General features: G+C 41.0%; 2 protein-coding genes across 7 annotated transcripts; one reads left to right on the plus strand and one right to left on the minus strand.

Moving 5' to 3' along the window:
- Positions 1–132: 132 nt before the first annotated feature.
- On the plus strand, positions 133–843 carry LOC133853963 (uncharacterized). The gene has a single exon (XM_062289983.1). The coding sequence runs from the start codon at positions 133–135 to the stop codon at positions 841–843; it is 711 nt and encodes a 236-aa protein (XP_062145967.1).
- Positions 844–9660: 8817 nt separating this feature from the next.
- LOC133854303 (uncharacterized) lies at positions 9661–18922 on the minus strand. 6 transcript variants are annotated; one of them, XM_062290436.1, is made up of 7 exons: positions 18766–18921; positions 18086–18119; positions 16819–17931; positions 15149–15228; positions 14400–14664; positions 13958–14257; positions 9661–10298 (listed from the first exon to the last, which is right to left on the minus strand). In XM_062290436.1, exons 3-6 carry the CDS (start codon positions 17573–17575, stop codon positions 13989–13991), a joined length of 1371 nt encoding a protein of 456 aa, XP_062146420.1. In that variant the 5' UTR covers positions 17576–17931; positions 18086–18119; positions 18766–18921; the 3' UTR covers positions 9661–10298; positions 13958–13988. The 6 variants fall into 6 exon arrangements, 5 of the variants coding, with proteins under 5 accessions (XP_062146420.1, XP_062146421.1, XP_062146419.1 ...); XM_062290437.1 differs by having other exon boundaries at positions 13954–14257; XM_062290435.1 differs by lacking the exon at positions 9661–10298 and adding an exon at positions 13051–13235.
- Positions 18923–19743: the final 821 nt, after the last annotated feature.

Consider the following 19743-nt stretch of genomic DNA (forward strand, 5'->3'; position numbering starts at 1 on the left):
AAAAAAATTAAAAATTTATTTAAAATTGTCATACCAGCAGGATGATCGTGTGATAAAATCGTAATTTCTAACATCTAATTATTCATTCCGCCAAAATCTTTCGATCGATCTCCTCGTTTCTTCCTCTTAACCATGGCTGGTTGCGTTGCGGAGATACCTTTCAAAGCTCAACATTCAGGAATTAAAGTTCACCCTTGCAATTACAACGATGATGGTAACCCTCAGCTTTGTGGCTCGGCGCCGGCCAACCAGCATGAGAGCGGCGTCACCAGATTCATTGTCATCGTAGCTTTCCTGCTGGTGTCGACACTCACGGTTAGCGCCATTACCTTCAGCCTTATCTGGTTCAGCCTCAGACAACAAACCCCTACTCTTTCGCTCGACTCGCTATCTACACCTAAATTTGATACCTCCGACAATTATACGTTGACGGCCATATATGATATCGGCTTCACCTATAATCGTGCAAATTGTCCATGGAAAATTTACTTTGAGGAGATTGAGGTCAGTGTTTTCTACAAAAGCTATATTCTAGCGAGGGAGACGGTGCAGGAGCTTCTCTGGTTGGGCATGGAGAGGGAAAAGTCTGTGAATGCTATGATCGAGGACGGAACTCAGTGGTTCTCGGGGGACCCGGAATCGCAAGAGATTAGGCGGGATAGGGAGAAGGGAATGATGAGCTTCAATGTCTCTGTGAGAGCGACGGTAATATACGAGGGTTTATGGTGGAAAGATAATAGAGTATTGGTGCACTCTTGTTCGGATCTACAGATTGCCTTTTCCAATACCAGCGCCACCGGCACCGGAAGCTTGATAGGTGATGTGCCAAGGAATTGCTACTGAAGTTTGGTAGATTGAACTTCTTCACTTTAACCCCCGAATTTCTATCGCATTTTGTAATTACTTAAAGTTAAAAAAAACTTTCAATTTAGTACATAAATCCTTCGATCTCTTTTTTTTATTATTTAATTTCACCTATCTGTTAGGATTTTTCGTTAAATCTTAATCGAGAAGTGTCAAAATTTTCAAAATACCCTCATTTTTTTTTCGGAAAAATAAAATAAAATCAAAGATTTAGGCATTGGTTGAGATTTAACAAAATTTACAAAAATACTTACGCTTAAAGCTTTGAAATTTGTTTATATATATATATATTTTTTTTAATAAAAGATAAGTGTATTTTGAAAATTTTGACAAGATTTAACGAAAAAATCCTAACGGGTGATGGAATTGGAAAGAAAAAAAAAATGAAAGATGAATCACTAAATTGAGAGTTTTTAAAGTTCAGATGAGCAATTACAAAAACAGCAACAATACAATGGAGTTAAGCGAAGTTTCCTTTATTTTCATTTCCCTTTTGGTTGACTAGCTAGCTTGGAAGTGCTACAAAGTTTGGTGGATTAATTTTATTTATTTATTTATTTATTTTAACTTCTACATATGTATTCATTCAGGGCTTGGATGCAATGAATTAATTTTGTGATTTTTTCTCCAATTCTACAATGGAAAAAACTTGGTTGACAAATATGGTTTTTGAGGATTTAATAATGTGATAACCTTGGCACCTAAGTAGAAGGAAGGCAAAGGAGGGAAAAAAATAAAAATTTCTTTTTATGGTTATTTAGATGTTTTCACATTTTGATTAGGGAAAAAAAATGAGAAATGCTAGTTGTACTAATTTTTTTACTAAGAGATTGGTACTAAGATGATGTTGATCTTATTCATTAGAGATGATCAAAACAATTAATAAAAAGAAATGTTATGGGTATTAATGAATAAGCTCCACATCATCTTAGTACATATCTATTAGTAAAAGATTTAGTACCTCTAGTATTTCTCAAAAAGAATTGGTCCATCAATCCCCCGTCGCCTTATTCGTATTTCATGGCATTGAAGATTTTTCATGGCCAAAATTGAATTGTCATGAATAGATCCATCTAGGAGTTTGAAAAGAAGCAACTCACTTATGCCTTGTTTGGTTGTCAATTTGTTTTTGTTTTTAGTAAAAATTAATGTGCAAATTTAAAATTCAATTATAAGAAAGAATTCAAAGTTTAACCATTTTTTTTCTTCAAGAAATTCACGCTCGGTAAAAAATTTTAGCGCCCAAAACATTCAAAACTACATAAATTTTTAAATGGGTTAAATATAATAAAGCCTTCCAAACTACCATCCGTCCTCCAGATGGCCTCCCGAATTACTAGTACTTGTAGTTCGGCTCCCCAAACTACCAATTGCTTGTTTTTTTGGCCTTCCTCCGACAGTTTATGCTGTCTAAATAGATGGAAAGTGAGCCACGTGCACGGCATGCGACTCTTTTAGTCCAAAAGCCAAAAGATACCCTTCTCCTTACATTTTGAAATTCTCATTTCACCCTTCTCAACAATACAACAATAATACGAAAGAAAAAAAAATAATAAAAAATAGACAAACGTGAGCTCCTTGTTACCATTATGCCTCCAATTCGCCAAGTGCTGAATTAGCTTGGGAACGCATGTCACCTTCGTCATCAGTGTTGCCGCCCACCGTCGCATGAATACCACCGCAATTGAGGAGGATGGGGAAGTGATCAGAGCACAAGCGGGGAACCCTCTTCTGGAAGAGACCAGGATATTTAGCTTCCCAAACCGGAGAGACTAGAAATCTGTCAATCCTAGATCGAGAGGAGAGATTCGACCATGTGAATGACCCTCCTGCAAGGGGAAGGTCCATGAGGCCATGCTCTAAGATAAAGTCAGAGAAATCCGCCATCGCGGGAGAAATGCAAGCAGCTCTTAAATGCTCATAGGGGAAGCGGATGACATTGAAGTCACCACCAATGCAACAAGGGAGATCCCACAAACTGAGCAAACCAGCCAATTCGTCCCATAAATTCCTACGAAGAGGATCAAGGTTAGGACCATAAACCCCAGCAAAAGCCCAAGAGAAGTCATCTGCATAATTTCTAAAGCTACAAGCCACGACGTGATCCCCCACCAGCACCTCAAATTTTTTCACAACCCTCATATCCCACATCAACAGGATACCACCGAAAGCCCCACTTGAAGGAAGAAAGCACCAATCCGCAAACTGACAACCCCACAAGCTTTTCACGATACTGTTAGAGATAAGTTCTAATTTGGTTTCTTGCAAACAAATTATGTCAGCCTTCCACTGCCTGAGGAGGTTCCTGATTTTCAACCGCTTGCTTCTTTGATTCAACCCTCTAACATTCCAAGAGATCAATCTGGGATTCATGAGGAACCACTGAGAACCCTCCTCTTGTTCCTACCACGAGAGACACTGCCGCCACGAGCATCATAGTTGACAAAGCAAAAGAGACCATTAACTTCTCTAACACCTTTTTTACGCACCTTCGGACTGGAGCACTTCCCTTGGTCTTCATGGTTAGACAACATATCAGAAAACAGGGGCAAAGGATTATGAACAGAATCATCGCAAGAGAGACCCACAGAGTACCAGGAATCCTCTAACATCGGCAGAAGCCAGTCCAGAGAGCTCTTCCCAATCTTCCACTTGGACTTGGAAGGAGGGCAGCAAGATAGAAGGATGGGATTGACCACAGCAGGGAAATCAAACTCTAAGCCACCAGCCACCGAGAGAGAGAGGGGCAGCCTCCGCAAGGATCGGGGCAATGGAGAGAGGATCAGGATCAGGGTCAGGTAAAGGAGTAGCAGTACCTGGGGACCCAAAGGGGAGGGGGAGAGCCATCAAAGGTGAGAGAGAATCCCTGACCAAGGGTGGTGACCTGAGCTGAAACCTGAGAGACACGGCCATCGGCGCCTCCAAGGGGGGGGGGGGGGGGGGAGAGGTGCTGAAGGCTCGCCAAAGGGAAGACCACCGGAGAAGCAAGTGGCGGCAACATTGAAGGGACCGATGTTAAACAGGGAAGCACCAGCTCCAGCGTTCTAGGCCGAGAGAGAGAGAGAGAGAGAGAGAGAGAGAGAGAGAGAGAGAGAGTACAGCTGGCTTGAGACGGATCAGAGTCCGGTTCAGTAGAAGGAGAAGGTACCTCCAGGGAAGAGCCGTCTGAGCCTGAAAGAGGAGTGACGAGCCTGGGAGACTTGGGCGCACAACCAGCGAGGGGCAGAGAAGTCGATACCAGGGAGGAAGAAGAAGCCCTTAGGTTGCTTGTAACAGGGCCCAAACCAACCTTAGCCTTATAAACGAGCTTGGGCCGGAGGCTGGGGAGAACCAGAGGGGCTTTACCTATAAGGTCAGAGGCCGGCGCTGAAGCGACTTGGGCCGGCGGAGGACCCTTAGCTTTGGGCCGGAAGAAACTAGAGCCCATATGAGCAAACCGATTCTTGAGCTTCAGGCAGTAAACGGGTTGCTTGGGCCCATAACCCAACTGGTCTAGAACCGACAGGCAATGTCCAATATCTACAAGAAGACTCTCCAACGTCTTCCTGAAGCTGCAAAAATCGAGGTTGTCACTAAAACGTGACTTGCGAGTTGCAGGCTTGCATGTAGCTGAGGACGACGAAAGGGGGCTAGAGCCAGCCACACTTGTCTTTAGGCCTGAGACCGGAACAAACGCCGGAGCCCGAACTGCCTTCGTTGGACCTTCCATCACAGGAGAGACTGAATTTGCCGAAGTAGTCTTAACCGTTGCTTTCAACTGATCACTGGGGCCCTTTCCCGGAGGACACGCCTAAAAGGGGGAAGTGGTTCTTCCAGCTTCGGCGGCGAGCACCTCAGAACCTCAGCATAACTCCTCCTCATCACATTATTGGACTCCACATGAGGAACTCCAGAAGCACCCAACTGCTTCAAGGAGTTGGTAGAATCAGTGTGGAGAAGCCTGAAAGCTAAACGGAGTTCCAACCCGAATCTCTCCCATCCTTCACCAAATCTTCCTTTTAGAACCAAGATGGAGCCGCTCCTTCTTCTACCCTCATATTCCTCAACGGTCAAAAAATAACCGTGCCTGTTGTAACATTGCTATGCAAGAATGGGAGGGAAACCACGAACGGATTGATTCCAAAAAACTCTGGAGTCTTAGACCGAAACTAACTCGCCGAAAGACTTGTTCAACCAAGCAGTCTCGTCTCTGTCGAGGAGAATGGACCTTGTCAAACCTTTGCATTTCTCACGTATCCTGATACCTGTAGCGCCTCCAACCACCGACAGAGCGAATTCCTTAGATTCTACCGACCACCAACACAAGGATCTCACCATGAATTCAAGATGGGCCACTTGCATTTTGCACGGATTGAAACAAGGACCACATTTGAGCTTGGAGGGTAGTGACTCTTTTCGATTGCCTAAGCTGGAACGGAAGGGTCTGGTTTTACAGCTCCTAAGTTACCCTACCCACTGCTAACTGTTACAGGGGCAGCAGTCCTCAATGGGCCAGCAGGGAGTTCCACCTCCTGTGGCCGCACTTCTCAAGGATTTTGGTGATGTTTTTAAGGAACCTACTGACTTGCCACCAAGAAGAGTTCAGGATCACTCCATCACTCTACAACCTGGGGCTCAACCAGTTTCTATCCGTCCCTACCGATAGCCCTTTTATCAAAAAGCGGAAATCGAAAAGATTGTCAAAGAATTGTTGCATACAGGTGTTATCCGACCCTGTCACAGCCCTTTTTCATCCCTAGTCTTGCTAGTTTGAAAAGCGGATGGCACTTGGTGCATGTGCATGGATTATAGGGCTTTGAATAAGGTAACCATTAAAGATAAGTTCCGTATTCCAGTGGTTGATGAACTGTTAGATGAGTTATGGGGCTCAATTTTTTTTAAAAAAATTGGACTTAAGGTCTGGGTACCACCAAATAAGGGTAGTTGATGAGGACATCCCTAAAACAACCTTACACACTTATGAAGGCCATTACGAGTTCTTGGTTATGTCATTTGGGCCAACCAATGCCCCTTCTACGTTCCCAAGCCTAATAAACCATATATTCCAACCTTACTTGCGAAAGTTCATCTTAGTCTTTTTTGATGATATCTTGGTTTATAGTAAGGACATGGAAACCCATCTCACTCACCTCTCCTTGACACTTGAGACTTTGCGGCAGAATTCCTTATTTGCTAAATTGTCTAAGTGTAAATTTGCATGATTGGAGGAAGAGTATTTGGGACACATAGTCTCGGCTTAAGGAGTTTGTGCTGACCCGAGCAAGATTAAAGCCATGGTGGAATGACCTTTTCCTAAAACCCTAAAGGCTTTGCGAGACTTCTTAGGGTTGACAGGGTATTATCGAAAATTTATAAAGGGTTATGGTTCCATTGCTGCCCCTCTCATTCAAATGCTTAGAAAGAATTCTTTTGCATGGACAGCAGCAGCTCAGGATGCTTTTGAGGCTTTAAAACAGGCTATGACACAAGCCTCGATTCTAGCCCTCCCCAATTTCTCCCAGCCCTTCATAATTGAATGTGATGCTAGTGGCATAGGTGTGGGTGCAATCCTAATGCAAGCAAACTGTCCCATTGCCTTCCTAAGTCAAGCCCTAAAAGGAAAAGCACTTCACATGTCCACCTACGAAAAAGAGCTCTTTGCTTTAGTGACAGCTATGTATAAATGGAGACCCTACCTCTTGGGGTAGTCCTTTGTGATTCGCACTGACCAATAGAGCCTCAAGTTCTTGCTAGAACAAAAAGTTGGTACTCCATTCTAGCAAAGATGGCTTACAAAGCTCTTGGGTTATGATTTCTTGTTAGAATACAAGAAAGGGGTAGAGAATAAGGTTGCGGATGCTCTATCTAGAAGGGACTCGGAGGCTGCAAATATTTCCTTATCTATCTTATCTCTTCCTGATCTTAGCAGGGTGGATGACTTAAAAGCTCAATATTTGCTTGATCCTAAGTTGCAGTTTTTAATGTCTTAATGGCAGAATCATGCGCTCAATACCCAAAGGTATTCTCTCCGAGATGGAATTCTCATGTATAAAAACAGAATTGTGTTGGGTGAGTCCCCACAACTTAAAGCCCAGGTATTGCTCTATGTCCATAGTGATCCTATGGTAGGGCATTCGGGGTATGAGAAAACACTCTATCGGGCCAAAACGGACTGCTATTGGCAAGGCATGAGAAAGGATATCAAAAAATTCATCAGGTAATGTGACACATGCCAGGAAAACAAGCATTATAATCTCTTCCCTGCGGGACTGCTACAACCACTTCCTATTCCCTCTAGGGTTTGGACAGATATCTCTATGAATTTTGTGGAGGGACTGCCATTATCCCAGAGGTACTCTGTAATTTTTGTGGTAGTTGATCGCTTGTCGAAATATGCACACTTTATCTCCTTATCTCACCCCTACTCAGCAGCCAAGATAGCTCAGTTTTTTATTGCTCATGTGTTTAAGCTATATGGAATGCCCAATTCCATTGTCTCAGACGGAGACACTACATTCACAAGCACCTTCTAGAGTGAGCTATTTCGGCTACAAGGCACTACCTTGAAGCTCAGCACCAATTACCATCCTCAGACTGATGGCCAAACTGAGATTGTCAACAAGGCACTGGAGAACTACCTACGTTGTTTTGCCCAAGACAGCCCTTAAAACTGGTCCTATTGGTTACCCTAGGCCGAGTATTACTATAATACTACTTGGCACTCTTCCACCAAGTTGACCCCTTTCGAAGTGGTCTATGGTGTTCCACCACCTAGACTGTTGAGCTACATTTCGAGCACAACCCGAGTACAAGCAGTGGATGAGGTCCTTCGCAACAGGGAGCAAATCCTCTCCATCCTCAATCACAACTTACAACAGGCACAACAAATCATGAAAAAATATGCAGACATCAAATGGACAGAGCGACAATTTGAGCTAGGTCATAAAGTTTACCTACGCCTCCAGCCCAACCAACAGATGACCTTGGCACACCACCAGTCTCTTAAACTCACTCCACGGTTCTATGGTCCCTTCACCATCATTCAGAAGGTGGGTGCCGTTGCCTATGAACTCGATCTGCCAAAGGAGTCCTGCGTCCACCCCGTTTTCCATGTCTCTCAGTTAAAATTGAAGTTGGGATCCACTGTCGCCCTCGTGCCTAAACTACCCCCTGTCAATTCACATGGAGTTTTTCGACCGGAACTCGTGGAAGTGCTCAACCGTCGTTCCCGGCCACATGACTACCGCCCGCTCATCGAACTCCTCATCCGTTGGGAGGGCCAAACCGCTAATGATGCGACTTGGAAGGAGTTTTATGGTCTGAAGAACGCCTACCCCCACCTTGTGGGCAAGGTGTTTTAATTGAGGGGGTATTGTCACTGATGTTCCTTGAAGCTGGCTGCTGGAGCTTTGGGGATGGAGTCTGAAGGTGGAAGCTTGATTCAAACTAAAGAGAGAAGGTGTGGAAGCTAAAGAAGTGAGGGATGAGTTCAATAGGTAAGGGGGTACGTGGCAGCAAAGTGGTGGAGCCAAGAGTGGGTGCGTGCCAGCTGGATTCAACCTCTCTCCAGAGTCTAAACGGCTACGTTTTGAAGGAGTCTAGCTTTTATGCGTTTTATGTGTTTACTGATGTCGTTGTATATGTCAGTAGGGCTTAGTCGTTTTATTCCTTATCTTATGCGTTTTGTAATACCTAATGGACAGTGTGGGTAATAGACTAAAGGTAGCTTTTGGATAGTGAATTGATGTTTCCTTGGAGGTTCTAGCATCCTCGAAGTTGCCAATTTATCAGTTATAATCAGTATAATTCCATTTCACAAATCCATTTCATCTTCTCTTTTCCCTTACAATTCTCTAATTTCTCCCTAAAAAACCTAAAAACCCAAAAACCTGTTACAAGATCCCACGTAAGTAAGGCAAGGGCTGTCCCAAAAACCGTGTGCTACATGGAGAGTTTCGATGGGTTACTAGGGTCCGGTATAATCTTGGCGCCATGAGGCTTTCCGAAGTGTTTTGGAAAGAGGTGGCGCCCGAAACGTTGTTTACTTTTTACCTCTTGATCTGGATCTCATCACTACGGTGAGATGGGATGAAAATTAATTTGATCCAATGAATATTTTAGAAAGGTAAAAATGGTTCCCAAACTAACTGTCAAAAATAAATTCTTTATTAGTTGAATTTTCATTATGATTTGTCAAAATTAACTTTTTTTCTAGGACTATCTGCCACCTTAGATTCATAAAATCAATTGCAAATTAACTTTTCCACCTTTCACCCTTCACCAATGCACCTGATGTGTGTTTTAAATAGTACTCGCAAGCGCACGAATCGTTTGCAATATAGTGTGTGCAAGTGCGAGGTCGAATCCACAGGGAAATGGTCAAATATTGGTGTCTTGCTTAATCAACCTCATTTTAACCTAGTTCCAAAGGGTTGAAAAATGATTGAAGAACAAAAGACTAAAGGAAAGGGATAGAATGAAATATGTAAATTAAAAGGAACTAAGGTCAAGGAATCCACCAAACCAAATCCTACAATTCACACTCTTGGTTTCCACTTGAACACCCAAAGAACATTAAGCTTAGGGTGTTATTCAAGTTTCTTAACCATAAACCCAAGAACCATTAAATGAATCCAACACATTGACAAATCACAAAGAGTACCGAATTGAAATCAAAACATCCAATGTATCATTCAATCACAATGGATATCATCATTCAAACCGATAAAACAATGTATTAGTCTGTTGAAACACATAAAATGTCCTCTATCTACCACTAACCACATTCATTGCAAAAGATAAAGCTTTAAATGAATGGAACTTGAACAACTAACATGATATATCTTTAAATGTGCAAGTGGTACAGCAAGATTGTGAGTGTTATCAATGGAAAGGTTTCATCCTCAACCCTAGTTGAGGTTACTAGTCTTCCATGACTAAGAACACCACAAGAAAATGATGAACAACCATGGAAATGAAAGAAAAGCTCTACAAAGAAAAAGTATCTGAAAATAAACTATTGAATTACACTACAAGAAGCACGAAATTAAACCTATCTACAGAGTTTCTGCTCTATTCTTTCCTCTCCTACTCTCTCTACTACTCCTTCAACAAGGGGATGGCTATGGCTTTTATAGAAGAAAGCTAGGGCAAGAAATGATTCCTCTACCCTCCTCTAGGGTTCCTCTGCAGCTAGAGACAACCACAAACACGAAACCAGCGTGTTCTGCAGCGGAAATCAGAGGGAGGATTGCTTTTTGGCATCTGATTGGGCGTTCTGGCGCGCTCTGCAAAAGCAGTTTCTGGGAAATTTCGATCGATCGACTTTTATTTCGATCGATCGACTTCGGGCAAAGTTTCGATCGATCGAATTTTAAGTTCGATCGATCGACTTTTCAGGATCTCCGAATTTCCAGCTATTTCCTTATGAAATTTGTCATTCCTCTCTTATTGTCCTACAGAAACAGAAAACACAAAAACTAACCAAAACATTAGAAAATAACAAGCTTAAAGGTCTAACTAGTGCAAATCAAGGGGTCCAAATACACAATATTTGGCACTCATCAGCACCAATTTTGAAATTTGGAAAAGAAATTTGAGGGTTTTAAGTTTTTTTTTTTTTTTTTTTCAAATATGCGGGCCTAATGAGTCTTGGCACGAATACCAAGAACCCAAGCCACTAGTAAAGGTGGTGTATATTGAATCTCAAGTATCCAAATACAGGTAGCGTAATAATTACAGGGGAAACAGGAGAAATACAGAAAATAAAACGCCCAGAAATACAAAAGTGGGAAAATAAAAATTACACAGCATCTGTATGAAGTTGCCGGGGAAGGGGCTTGGAGTCGGCGGTGCCGGCACATGTAGTCCACGCGCCAGCACTGGAAGACCTCTCCCTAGTCTTGGATGCCGCAGACAACCGTAAACCACCAACAGCAGAGGTGGGGAAAGGCGGGGAGGAGAATCGAGGCCTTCACACGCCGGCGGGTGAGAATCACTCGCTGGCACGTGCAAGTCACGCTTTTGGTTAGTGGGTGTCCGGTGGGAACGCGACTAGTGTTGATGGAGGCGAAAGACAACGACGGTCACGGTGGAGAGGAGTGTGTAGAGCTTAATCTAGAGGAGGAGCGTAGATCTAAGTTTGAAAACTCCGACCTTTGATCCTAACCAAACTCAGCAAAAAGACACGATGGAGAAGACGATAGATGGAGGAGACCCATAAGAGCTGCATTGGAAAGTAGAACTGCTGATAAAATTCCTCCAAAGGAGAAATGGATAAGGCTAAAGTAAACTCTAGCAGGATAGGAACTTCATAAGAGGTTTTTGAAGCCTCCAAGGAGGCGAGAATAGGAGGGGGAAGGAGGAGGAAGGGAGTAAAGGGGAAGGGGGAGGAGGTAGTGGACACCCTCAACAGCCATGGGTTACAGAGATGTTTTCTTCAGAGAAAAGAGAACAGAGAGAATATCAGGTTTTTGGAAGCAAAATTAACATCAACAATTTTGAATGTGGTTTCAACTTCTTAGTTCCTAAAAGTGAGAGGGGTATGATTTATAAATGTCCTAGGTGTGGACAACCTGGCCATGTAATGTTAGGCATTTTCCCAACTACTTTCCCTTTTCTTTCTCATTGAACACCCGCATAAAACTAAAAAGATTTTATCTCATGGAACTTCTTCTAAGCAAAATAAATATCTATGGCTAAAATAGTAGACTTACATTAAAATTGAAGGAAAAAATAATAAATAGCCCTTTGTTGAGAATAATTCTATTGAGATCGGCCTTCGGGTCAATATTGGCCAAAGAAGAAGAAACAGCAGAACTCCCGGGAACGTACTATCCTGGGAGATAAATACCAAGTAGCCAAGATGGAAGGATTCCCGGGATAGTCCTATCCCGAGAGATAGACACCAGGTAGCTAGTCCCAAGAATCCGGGACAGGAGGTATAATCATATTGGGTCCTGGGAATGCAGACATCCCAGGACCGAGATTCAACTTAGCCGGCCAAGGCCCGGAAAAAGACTGTCCCGAGAACTCAGTTATCAAGTTAGTTAGGGCCCGAGACAAGCATTTCCCGGGAACTTAAGTATTAACCGCATCCTAGGAAACCGAATTAATCCCAAGAAATCTGGATTAGCATCCCGCGAACTAAGATAGATGTTATGATTCAAATCTCTTGAGATCGTGCCCAATCCCTAAAAATCCGGATTGAGGCTAATCTCGGATTCGTTGCCAAGGATCTTGCTCGGAGATTGATAAGGAAACCCTAGCACTAATGGTGCAGATCATTCAACCTATAAATAGGCCACAACCTCAAGATAAACAGAGACTAAACTTCTGAGAATTAAACAGACTTTCTCTATCAGAAGCTAACTCAAGCATCGGAGTCAGACCCCCGGAAGAGTCTCTTAGATTTGTTGATTTTGCAGGATTCTTGGAAAAGCCCGAATAACTTAAAAGCACGAGCCGTGTTCACGCCATACCGAAAACTATACTAACACCCTTAGTTTTCTTTTCTTTTTTAATTTAAATTTAGTTTTTGGGTTTTCAATTTCGATAATCAGGTTCTTGTATTTTGCCCAAGTTTTAAATGTCTCACAATCATTAAATATGTCTCACAGTCATTTTACCGTCAAAGTTAACGATTTTTCTTCTACTTCATATGCCACATTTGACTGTCGTGCGCACCGTGTCAACACTACGTCGAGAAATTTGCCACGTCAAATGTCTTGTTATCCACACAATAAAAAAAATAAAAAAAAAATAAAAAAGAAAAAAAAAAAAGATGCCCAATCCATGTGAGAGGAGGTGGCGATGCAGTCACCCACATTTGCAGTGGGAGGGGATGGCCGCATAGTCACCCCAATCTTATGGAAGGAGGTGGTCGGTTTTATAGATTGAGTTTAACCTTTTTTTTCACTCATTGTAGGTGGGGGTCTTCCTTTTTTTTTTACCTTGTAAATGATGGGGCACATTTTTTTTTACCTTGTAAATGATGGGGCACATGACGGTGTAAATTTGTCAACCTAGTGCTGACACCATACTTATGACGTGTCAAATGGAATACTTGTGTTAAATATTATTTTTTTCCTCGGTGCTGACACCGTACTTATGACGTGTCAAATGGGACACTTGTGTTTAACATGATTTTTTTTCCTCTCATGAACTGCCACAAGCTTCTCTATCATAGTATTATTTTATGGTAAATTTTGTATCTTGGCATTTATTTCACATCCTGGAAGGAGGACAAGTGTTCAGGCTATGCTTAACGGGACCTCAGTTATTTATGCTCCAAATTTGATGAAAACTGGATGCCATGACATGCCTTGAATGGGGCCAACAGTGGTACCAGAAGCTACAAAGGTCAATAGAACCTTGCTGCAGTTCTTGTCCTACTTCAAATTCACAAAAAATGGAAGTTAAAAGATCAATTCCATCCGAAGCAAAAAATCAGCCTAAGTTGTCAAGTTTCATCCTAGTCAAAGTTTAAAGGTTTGGTTAACAGGCTTTGCATCCTTTTGGTGGAACAAGGCTTGGGCACTAATATTGAGGCTGTTGATGATAGAGTTTATATATATGCATAAAATCAAAAAGGATGAATTAAAAGTAAGCGAGAATAAAGCATTACATATCATAAATATGGTAGTGATACAAAAATTACAATCAAAGCAGTATATATATATCTCATTAGTGTGATCTCAGAGTACAGTCACAGAGTGTGCTGAAAAAATGGGGTAAAAGAAAAAAAAATGCTACACATGCTAATAGCTTTCCAAAAATGAAAGAAACTATAAAAACAAAACCAGTCAGAAGAAAAAAAGTGAAAAAAAACTAGCAATCGCCGCCTCCTCTCTAGACTAAATTGAGAAAAAGAGGCAAATACAATTCCTATTTCCAATAAAGAGTCAAAACGGTATTACGAAAAATGGACTATCGTACAATGTCTTCCCTCTACAAAGGTCATATGGGAACCAACATTAACCAAATTGATTACGGTAGCAAGATGAGTTCCTAAAAAACAACAAAGATATAATGATAAAGAATTAAATATTTAAACAGCTAAAAGGAAGAATCTGTAATTGAAAAACCAAATGAGGAGTGCTCAAAACATACTTACACAAAGATAATGGACATATTTTCTCTTCCCTTCAAATCCGAAGATAACCTCCTCTTTCTTGAACTCCTCCATTTTCTTTGGTTCTCTTCAGGAATGACTTCCTGTTAAGAGACCAGCTTCTCCTCATACCCCTCCTTCGGTGCCAAGCAACTACATGGGTATAAAGAGCAGGGAAACAGAAGCACAGTAGCACCAGAAGTAGCATTGCCGCACAGAGTATAATGACATTACGGAAACCGTCTTTTATATTTGGGTCTATTTGCCCTGTCCATGGAACTCCTCCCACATTCATGCCAAACACTGATACAAGTAGCCAATGTCAAAATGCCTATCACTTTCTTTTTTTGATAAGTAAAAATGCCTATCACTTTCACCAAAATCATAAAAGAGTGCCCTGAAAAATTCTACTAAATGTAAGGTTATAACGAAGAGAAATGTTTACCTCCGGTGATGATGGACAAAGGAAGGAATATTATTGAAAGGAATGAAAGATAATACAATTTCCTGTTTATTTGCTCAGCCTGCCAGCTATCAAGGCCAGCTTGGATTGCTGTGACACGATTTGCTATAAACCCCACATTGTCTTTTAGCCTCCTTAACTGTCCGATCAACTCTTCAAGGAAGTTAATGTCTTCGCTAGCAAACCAACTTTTTGAAGAACATTTTTCCTTCACTCGTGGAAATACTTGCTCCCCATGTGCTATCACCTGAGTAAACCAATCGAAGGTTTAGTCAACAGTTTTGGCTTATACTCATTAGATCAAAACTCCAATCAAATGATAGTAATTATTCTAGCCAATGACATTCCTGTGGAAGATAAAGAAAGCATGAAATACTACCATAGTAAATATTGTCCATATGTTTATTGGAGAACTTTTTACTTGGCCTCACAACCTTTATGATTAACAACACAGCTGATAGATGCTAATTTCATGAACTTGACTCTATGGGAAGAAGCTGAAGGCCCCAAAGAGGGTTGAACTCCATTTATCCAAGTAACTTCCATAGCTGCCTGATTCCTAGCTTTTTCTTTTAAGGGCACTCTTCTTATCAAAGACTTCAATTTCTGAAATCATTACTCAAATACAACTTAATAGCTTGACTAACAAGGAACGTAGAGATAATACTAATTCTTATCCATTTCCTTCTGATTTTGGCCATTAAAGAAACCAAATGGGTCTGATAAACTACCTGCAAAAGTCGCTGCAAATTAAGATGCATTTTGGGGAATCTTCTATCATCAAGCATTTGCTTCTTCAAAGCAAAACCACCTGAAATGAAACAGGAGAATTATGCCTTAATTTCAACCCAATATTAAGCCATGCAAATCCAACCAGAAAATGATATGAAATAGATTGGGAGTGGCTTAAGCACAAAAGAAAGTTAGAAAGACATGGTGGAATTTCAATGGAATTGATATCCCCATCCTTTTTCAGTTAAGTAGAGCATTTATCCTCAATGGAGAAAAGATTTTTTCAGGTGAAAATCCTGCAACTGGCCCTCACCAAGCTTTCTCAATGGTATCACAATGCACGTATAGGTCAACAGTTGAAAACATTATATGCCATTTTGAATATAATAGCAATTCTTTATTACCTAAATAAACAGGAAAATTAAACATTTTCTTCAAGAAACCTATTGAATAGTCATCAGCCACATATAAGACCATTTAATTCCTTCAAGTAGAATTTTGTTGTATTGTGAATGCACATGTGAGTGTTGAGTCAAATAGTAAGGAAAAATAAACAAAGTAAGTCGTTAATATACATAAGTGGACCCAAACCTATTAGCTCAAGCCTTTGGGTTGGGGTGGTGTCAGAACATATATATTAACGTGCTCTTGGTGGACTCCCTTGGCAATTTTCTCCGTAACAAATTGGTATCAGAGCTATAGTTTAGCTTCCATTTAAATGAGTGTCTTGATCTATGACGCATTTGATTTGGATTCGGTAACGAATGTGGATGGCTCTTGGAGCAAAGTTGTGTTTGGGGGCCTGCAATTGTTACAACTCTTGTACGCGTGACACTCTTGGATTTGTAAAGGATTCACATGCAAGGAGAAGTTAGGTCAATGTGAAAGAGACTTACATGTGAGGGAGAGATTTGTTGTGAGTGCATGAAGTCTTGAGTCTCACATTGAGGAAAAATAAACAAAGTGAGTAGTTAATATACATAAGTGGACCCAAACCCAATAGCTTAAGCTTTTGGGTTGGGTGGTGTCCAAACATGTATATTAATGTGCTCTTGGTAGATTCTTTAGGTGATTCTCTACACCCACTCTAAAGCTACGCATCGACTGATCCTTCTGTGCAGCTCAGCTACCCAGGTCTGCCATTCCTCAAAGTTCGTTGACGGAGACCATGTGGATTCTGAGAATGTAACGATTGCAAATGTCTCTCTCTTTCTCACCTTCTTTCTCTCTCTTTCTCTAGAATTTTCCACGCGACCCCTCATCCTTTAAGTCACAAATGTTGTATTCAAAACCTCGTGAATCAAAGCCGTACTAGACTAGATAGGGGGCAAAAAAGAGTAAGAAAACCCTTGTTCCCACTAACATATATGGGATATTTTAAGAAGTGAAATTTTTTCTTAGTAGCGGGGTCCGAGGAAAGAACAGGAAATGTCACTTCGCTATATTTCTGACTAGGAACAAGACCTATCATGAAAAATGATGCACGAACCTTGATGACCCTAAAGTTTGGTGTTACTATTATATTATAACAAATAAAGGATATAAAAGCCGATAAGAAGTTTCTTCCACAAGTGGACTGATGATTACACTTACAATAATTGGGCAACAATATATAAGGAGGATTCAATTATAGCTGGCACAACTTAAATTGGCAACAATGGGATTTTACCTTTATCCATTTGAATCTCCACAGAATCCAACTCCATCTCGAGTTTAGTCACAACATCTTGAAGGTGATCCACATGCGTGTCAAGAATATGGACAACAAGATTAGAAACAGATTTTGGCACAGGATTGTCAGCCTCCTCAGAGTGATTCATTGTCAACAAGAACTCAAGAACATGCTCCCTAATAACAATTCCACCCCCTTCCTTCTCTTCACCCCTAAGATAAGGCGGACTCTCCACTCTTGGAATCTCTGAGAGAAGAGACTGACCCATCCTCGAGAAGCCCAATCTAGGAACACGGCCCAATGATACTGTAATCACTGAATTCTCAGTAACTCTAGCAGCGATTCTAAATGTAAAATCGCTAGAGGGAGGACCAGGCGAATTAGCTCTGAAGACAAGAGCCCCATCAACATGCCCACAATAGGGTCCATTGCTGACAAGTGAAAGAATGTCTTGGAGTTTCAAAGGTGGACAAAGAACACTAATGAGGTATTGTGCAGATTGTGACAGTTTCTGGTTTACTTTTGGCAGTTCCACATGATACCAACAAAACTCATTGCCTCTACCTTCTACTAGATCCCATTCCTTATTGTAAACGTTCCCATAGCCATCAAAAATATAGGCTTTCTGTCTCACCTCACCTTGGAAACGAGACCAGTAGACAGGGGGCTCCCTGAGAGGAGTGCCTTCCAAAGGTTGTGTCTCCATCTCCTCTGCTTCTCTATCTCCCATTGGTTCTTCATGAGCTAGGTCCATAATTTAATGCAGCTTATCTTTAAATAGTCAATCCAATAACAGCAATAAAGTCTATCAAATCAATCCAATCCAGAAAATCCTGATTCCACTTTGCTATAAAATCAATTATAGATTCAAATCACAGTAAATTGCAAGATTTCAACCTCAAAGCACCATTTTATTATCTCCTTTTGCGACCAAATTCAGTAATATACACCAAGATGATATCAAATTGAACCTAACTGTCTCAAAACAAGGTAAACACAAAACTGGATCCAAATTGAACCAAATCAAAACCAATCACCAAATTTGCTGCAAACCCACTAGACCCCACACCTTGAATCCACCACTATTCCAAATTCAACATCCACCAGTCCCTGCAAAACCCATCAAATTTTCAATCTTTCAAATCCCACTCAACCCCAAGACATCCCATTACAAGAATTAATCCTCAATAATACATCAACAACCAGAAAGAATGAAAACAGCAACAGAAATTCGTATATAAATACTCATATGTAGATGGCGTACCTCATTAAAAGGCTACATGTCAGCATGCCATGGCCTAAACAAGAAAAACCCGCATCAGAATCAACAAACCCAAATTACCCAATCACAGAGCAATAGAAAGATGCATATACGAAACTCCAAAAATGCCTCCTCAGCCTTATTACAGGTCGTTGAGCGACCACCACGGTGTTCGAAAATTTCAAACAAATATTAATTTTCCACAAGTGGAATATTTTGAAAATGGGACTTGTAGGGATCTAGGAGTATAAACAAAGAAGAAAGGAAGCGTGTTGCATGGATTCTCACTTTCCTGCGAAGCTTCCCATCCATCACCAACTTGGCTTTTTTAGATGTTTCCAATTCTAATATTCAACAGTAAACATATGCAGCAACTTAAACCGAGAAAAGAACCTCGTATTACAGAACACAATTGCTTCTCTATATCATTTTGTAAAACCCCATCTCAGATAAAACGAAGAAAACCGAGAAAAATGCATCAGCTATTTTTATTTTCGTTTCAATCGATCAGAGACGCAAAACCCCAACCTCTTAGACAAAGCTAACTTTTTTTTTTTTTATCAAGACCAGTTATCACTGATTTCTCGGATCACAACCAACCAAAATAGACAATCAAAATCCAAACAAAGCACAGCCGGATACAAACGAAAAGTGTCAAGGTGATGATGAGGAAGACGACGTACAGATTGGAAGGCGGAGAGAGAGGAGGAGGCGACGTCACGGCGCCGTAGCGATCGGAGCAAGGCTGCGGTGGCGGTAAGGGTCAACGGGGGATTTTTATGAGGCGGAAATGAAAAGAGGTGCGCGCGGGGGGGTTCTAAAATATATCTCAAAAAGCAGAAAAAGCAGAATTGTTAGTACGAGGTCCTAATGGGCAAATGGAATTTTTGAGACGTCGCCGTTTTGGCCCTTTGGGCAATTTTTTTATTTTTTTTTTAATAGATAGCCCTTTGGGCTTTGGATTGCGTGGGATCCTGCATTCTCTTTGGTCATGGGCCACGTGGCGGTAAGCGGGAGTTCGGATTTCCTGGGTAAAAAGTTTTCTAAAGGCCGTCCATTTATGCGAATTATTAAGGTGATGGTTATTTTTGTGGTGTTTTTTTAATAAGTCTATTTGGCCGAGCCATTTCTTTGGTCTTTTTTTAATTTTTTAATTTTTATAATTTTATGAAAAGTATTTTTGTTTGGATAGTTATTGACATTTTTTTAGCCATTTAAGAAAAACATTGAACCAATTAGTAGCTTGAGAAATATTGATTTTCAGAGAGGGAGATGTGCGAGAAAAGTTTGGAGAGAAGAAAGAGTTGAAAGCTCTGGAATTCTTATTAAACTCAATAAAGTACATAATGAATTACAACTGAGAGAAAGATATTTATACTAAAGTTAATCTAACTGTTCAACTAATATCAGTTAAAACTAACTATATAACAAAAAGAAAAACTAAATAACAAATCTGTCGAAAACTAATCTGATAAAAATATCTCAATACCCCCCCTCAAGATGAAGGGAATAGATCAAGGACATTCATCTTGGACTTAAGCAGCTGAAAGGACCCCAAGCTAAAGCTTTTGTGAAGATATCAGCAATCTGATGCTGAGTGTTGATGTGGAGAGTACGTATAATGCCATCTTGAATCTTATCTCGTACAAAATGACAGTCAA

This window comes from Alnus glutinosa, chromosome 13, assembly GCF_958979055.1.
Source record: "Alnus glutinosa chromosome 13, dhAlnGlut1.1, whole genome shotgun sequence".
In the NCBI taxonomy this organism is placed as follows: Eukaryota; Viridiplantae; Streptophyta; class Magnoliopsida; order Fagales; family Betulaceae; genus Alnus; species Alnus glutinosa.

Excerpts from the sequence above, each read along its gene's own strand:
- LOC133854303 (XM_062290436.1), bottom strand. The coding sequence starts at position 17,575 with ATGGACCTAGCTCATGAAGAACCAATGGGAGATAGAGAAGCAGAGGAG. Across the intron at positions 15,229-16,818 it reads GGAGATTCAAATGGATAAAG|GTGGTTTTGCTTTGAAGAAG; the intron begins GTAAAATCCCAT and ends GTTTCATTTCAG. Across the intron at positions 14,665-15,148 it reads ATTTGCAGCGACTTTTGCAG|GTGATAGCACATGGGGAGCA; the intron begins GTAGTTTATCAG and ends TGGTTTACTCAG.
- LOC133853963 (XM_062289983.1), top strand. The coding sequence starts at position 133 with ATGGCTGGTTGCGTTGCGGAGATACCTTTCAAAGCTCAACATTCAGGA.